The sequence below is a fragment of the Echinops telfairi genome, unplaced genomic scaffold, assembly GCF_000313985.2.
Source record: "Echinops telfairi isolate 266 unplaced genomic scaffold, ASM31398v2 ScPeMD7_7458;HRSCAF=8496, whole genome shotgun sequence".
In the NCBI taxonomy this organism is placed as follows: Eukaryota; Metazoa; Chordata; class Mammalia; order Afrosoricida; family Tenrecidae; genus Echinops; species Echinops telfairi.
The window spans coordinates 7,093,010-7,098,331 of record NW_022111358.1 but is presented as its reverse complement, the minus strand read 5'-3'; the positions used below and the strand labels follow the sequence as shown (position 1 = coordinate 7,098,331).

Below are 5,322 nucleotides of genomic sequence, written 5' to 3'. Positions count from 1 at the left end.
CTAAGGCAGCTGCACCCTGGTCCACCCATCAGAAAGCAAGAGACCGGAGAACTAGAAAGGCAAGGTTCATTGAGCCATTTATCATTTATCTCTCCTCCCTTCAATTAATCCCACATGTGTTTATCGGCCAGGTTGGCACAATAAACTCTTAACTATCTCACAGAGCAAATCAGTTTCCCATTCAACAAATCATACACATTTTGTTTCATGTCATTGTAATCTCTGCAAGGTAACATCACTTACCTCACTTCCTCCCCGTGTCCCACTTCCTTTCCTCCTTCCTAACTCTTTTGAACTGTGCCCTTGGTAAAGCCTGCCCTTTGCTAACAAAGGATTGATTACAAAGGTGTGCATGCCTCATCAGTGTTATTGTACCTTTTATAGACTTGTCTTGATTGAACCTTGGGGGTGAGTTCAACTCCAGACTTAAAAAGTGGCTACGTGCCATATTTCTGGGGATTCCACCAGCCTTATTCAACTAGTAAGCCAGGTCTTTTCTATGATTTGGGGTTCTGCTTTATTTTCCCCCGCCCCCCTCACTCTTTTCAGGACCTTCTAATTGATCCCATTCAGAACAGTTGGTAGTGGTAGCCAGCCACCACCATCTAGTTTGGGTCTCATGGTTGTGGATGCTGATGTTTCAGTGGTCCGTTAGTCCATTGCACTAATTATTTCAATGTGTTTTCAATTTGCATTCTCATTCTTTCTTTTGGACAAGAGGAGACCTATAGTTGCGCCCTAGATGACTGCTCAACAGTTTGTTTTCTTGTTCTTTTTGGGCTCTTACAGCTCTTATAACAACCATACATCATTGGTATGCCATCATTATTTTTTAAACATTTACTTTGTATTTGAGCCCTTGGTATCAACGCCCGCCCAGGCCCCCTCCCGCCCCCCTCCCACCCCCCCTGTGATGCTCACCATTTTGTAAGACTCCAGTCACTGATCACTAATGGAGGATGTAGAACATTGTCTTTGTGGGGGCTGTTATCGCCAGTTAACCTCGTTGTCTCCTGATATATTTTAAAAAACTTTTAAAAGATATTTGACTCACATCTTCAAAATGCTCTCTGAGAGCATAATATAGTATTTTTTAGCTCACCTTGTCAGCCAGTTTTGTAACAGTATAAAATATAAGTCTCTCTTTCCAGTTGCATGTCTAACATTTGTGGTTAGAAAAATAGTATGTTGTATATTTCTGATTAAAAAAAACCTTCACATATATTCAGTGCATAATGTTTCCTCTACAGTACTTTAGGATGGAGCTCATGCATGCTGAGAAACTGAGGAAAGAAAAACAAGAATTTGAAAAAGCCAAGATGGAAGTGGTAAGTATTATTGTATTAATGTATTATTGTCATTTATTAACAATATGTGGTAGCTTTGAATCTGTTTAGAAATAAGAAAAAAACAGTCTTGGGAATATGTTCCCCCCTAATTGAGGGTTACATTTTGAAAATTACAGGTGATCCAGAGTTGATTTGCTTAAATGTCTTTAATTATAAAAATAGACATTTACACTAACTCAAGTGATCCTAAAAAAATTTTTTTTTTATTTCAACAGTTTTATTGACATCTAATTTCATATATCATACCATTCGGTAGTTTAAATATATTTTTTTTTTGAAATTTTTTTTGTAAATAGCATGTTAAAATTAGATTTATTGACATCCAGAATTGAATTTCCTGGTTGGTGAAGGGACACTAAGGTTTGGAAAGTAGCTGGGGGAGCTAGAAGGCCCCAGTTTGAAAGAAAGAAAAAAAATTTGTTTATAATCTTTTTTTATATATAAATCGTATTTTTTATTTAAATCATTTTATAGTGGGCTCGTACAACTCTTATTGCAATCCATACATACATCCATTGCAGCAAACACATTTGTACATTTGTTTCTCTCATCATTCTCAAAACATTTGCTTTCTACTTGGGCCCTTGGGAACTTTTTTTTCAAAGATACTTTTATTGGGGGCTATTATAACAATCCATACATCATTTGTACCGTTATTTGTACATATTGCCATCATTATTTTCTAAACATTTACTTTCTATTTGAGCCCTTAGTATCAGTGCCTCTTTTTACCCTCCCTCCCCATCCCACCCTCGTGAGTGACCCCTTGATAAATGATAAATTATTATTATTTTCATATCTTACACAGACCACTGTCTCCCTTTCCCCGTGCTTTCTTCCCTCCTCTTCTCCCCACTTCCCCCTACTCTTCTGATATCAGTACTCCAATATCTGACCTGGATTCCATGTGTGCTAAGCTCTTAACCTGTACCTGTGTACATGCTCTGGTCTAGCCCGCAGTGAAAGGCAGGACTGGGGTCATGATAGTGGGGGATGAGGAAGCTTCAAGGAACCAGAGGATTATTGAGTGTTTCATCAGTGCTGTACTTCACCCTGGTTGACTCCTCCCTTCCTTGTATTCCTTCTTTGAGGAATGTCCTGTTGTCTATAGATGGGTTTTGGGTTTCTGCTCTGATCCCCTTCGTTCTCAACAATATGGCTAAAGTTACTTTTAATACTGTATGGTTTCATTAACTCAAGTGATATCAATAAATCCAAGTAATAGATTGAAGGAGGCTTAAGAAGTTGATGTGTTTCATAGCCTTCTTTAAAAAAAATATTATTTTTTAATTTAATTATCTTATTGGGGGCTTGTACAACTCTTATCACAATCCTTACATACATCCATGTTGCAAGCACATTTGTACATTTGTTGCCACCATCATTCTCAAAACATTTGCTTTCTACTTGAGTCCTTGGTATCAGCTCCTCAATTTTTCCACTTCCTCCCCCCTCCCCCTCCCTCATGAACCCTTAATAATTTATAAATTATTATTATTTTACACTGTCATACCGTACACTGTGCGACGTCTCCCTTCAACCACTTTTCTGTTGTCCGTCCCCCAGGGAGGAGGTTATATGTAGATCCTTGTAATTGGTTTCCCCCTTTCCACCTTACCCTCCCGGTATTGCCACTCTCACCACTGGTCCTGAAGGGATCATCCGCCCTGGATTCCCTGTGTTTCCAGTTCCTATCTGCACCAGTGTACATCCTCTGGTCTAGCCAGATTTGCAAGGTAGAATTGGGATCATGATAGTGGGGGCCAGGGGGGGGTGGGGGGGCAGCATTTAGGAACTAGAGGAAAGTTGTATGTTTCATTGTTGCTACATCGCACCCTGACTGGCTCTTCTCCTTCCGACGACCCTTTTTCTTTTTTTTTAATGAAAGAAAAGAAGTTTTGTAATATTGTGACTGAAGAAGAAATTTTGTCAACATCACCTACCATAGTGATTCTTTGGCTCAGACATTTTTTTTTCTGAATGAAATCTTACACAGAAGGGTAAACAAGGCACATACCACCTGACTTGTCCAAATCTGAATGGGAAGGGAGGCCTCCAAACGGTATGCTCTTACCGATCTCAGTGGACGATGCGTAACCGTGCACCACCCACATCCAGGGGAAGAGCGACAGAAAACTTGGGGGAAGGGAGACAGCAGTCGGTGTGAGAGATGAAAATAATAACAATGTACAATCTATGTAGGGGTGATGAGGGTGGGGGGGAGGGGGGCAAAAAAATGAGCTGGTATCAAGGGCTCAATAGAAAATAAATGTCTAGAAAAGATTGAAGGCAACATATGTACAAATTCGCCTGATGCAAGCGATATATGGATTGTGACAAGAGTTATGAGTCCCCAATAAAATGAAAAAACAAACTATGATTTTAAAAAAAAATCATTTTATTGGGGGTTCTTATAGCTCTTATAACATTCCATACATAAATTGTATCAAGGAAACTGTACGATCTTGTGGTCCTTCCAGAAGCTTGAGAGTAATTTTGAGATTTGTGATCTTGTTAGGCAGTTTGGTTAGGGAACTGGCCCCACATGGGATGTGATTTGTTAAAGGTGACATGGGACAGGTAGTTTCAGAACTGTTAACTTTCATGGTGGGGCGCTTTCTGCTTATTGGCATTGTCTATTAAGTGACTTTAAATATCACACTCTTTAGGAGAATCTTGATTATTCTGAAGAAATCTTGAGTGGTGAATTGGCACGGATCGTCTACAAAAACTCTGTGAGCATAATTAAAGGTATGTATCTTTTTAAAGCCATTTGTAGTGGTGGGAATTTTGTCAGTAGAATGTGTGTAAGACTTGGAATGCAGAAATCGTGTCCCGCTTTCGTGAAAAGTGCATTTTCTATTAATATGTAATTGAACATTTGTTTTTTAAAAAAATCATTATGGGGGCTCTTATAGCTCTTAATGATCCATCCATCCATTCATTGTGTCAAGAACATTTGTACATATGCTGCCATCATTTCAAAATATTTTCTTTATACTTGAGCTCTTGGTAACAGCTCATTTCCTCCCCCCTGCTCCCCTCTTTCCCTCATGAATCCTTGATAATTTATAATTTTTTTCATGTCTTACACTGACTGCTGTCTCCCTTCACCCACATTTCCGGTTATATGTAGATCATTGTGATCATGTCCTCCTTTCTTCCCCCACCTTCTCCTTACCCTCCTGGTGTCACCACTCGTTATTGGTCCTGAGGGGTTTATCTGTCCTGGATTCCCCGTGTTATGTGCTCTTATCTGTAGCAGTGTACATGTCCTGGTCTGGTGCATTTGTAAGGTAGAATTGGGGGGGAGGAAGCTTTAAAGAACTAGAGGAAAGTTGTGAGTTTCATTGATTGAACATTTCAGCTTTTATTAAGTATTAAGTATTCAACTCTCATGTGGAGAGTTGAATAGGTGGTTTAGTTCTTTAAGGTTAGATTAAACAAAGTTGAGGAATATTCTGAAATGTTAATAATGGCTTTCATTTGTGTGGTGGGGCTATGGGTGACTTCTTTTGTTAGTGTTGTTATTCTATCTTCCAATTGAAAAACTCCAAAGCCCTAACTTCAGAACCTCATAAGAGTGATACTCATGGAGTCAAACGCTCCTTTCACAGGCTTGTTGGCACTAAACCCCCCTCTCTTGCTGTTTCAATCGTAGGCGCAGAATTTCATGTGTCACTGCTTTCAATTGCACAGCTGTTTGACTTTGCCAAAGATTTGCAGAAAGAAATTTATGATGAGTAAGTAATATTATGAAAGGTGATTTTTTTTTTTTTCCCCTCGAGCTTTGCCCGCCCGGAGCCCTCTGCTCCCGGCGGCCAGAATGCAGGGGTAGAGCAGGCTCGGCCGCCCAAGGGGCGGGTGGTAGTGCCCGCGCCGGGGCTGCCGAGGTACAGGTATGGAAACAAAAAACCAAAAAGGCCATTTTTATCTATATCGGATCTTGTTTTTTAACATTTTTTAAGGGGCT

The 5,322-nt window shown here is 39.8% G+C and overlaps 1 protein-coding gene across 1 annotated transcript in view; it reads left to right on the top strand.

The window, feature by feature from the left end:
• The window catches only part of UTP6 (UTP6 small subunit processome component), a 29,105-nt gene that overhangs the window by 12,618 nt on the left and 11,165 nt on the right, over positions 1-5,322 (top strand). Inside the window, exons 8-10 of the mRNA XM_004706942.2 lie at positions 1,251-1,328; positions 4,019-4,100; positions 5,011-5,092. Coding sequence (XP_004706999.1) covers positions 1,251-1,328; positions 4,019-4,100; positions 5,011-5,092 — 242 coding nt within the window. The remainder of the gene's footprint in view (positions 1-1,250; positions 1,329-4,018; positions 4,101-5,010; positions 5,093-5,322) is intronic.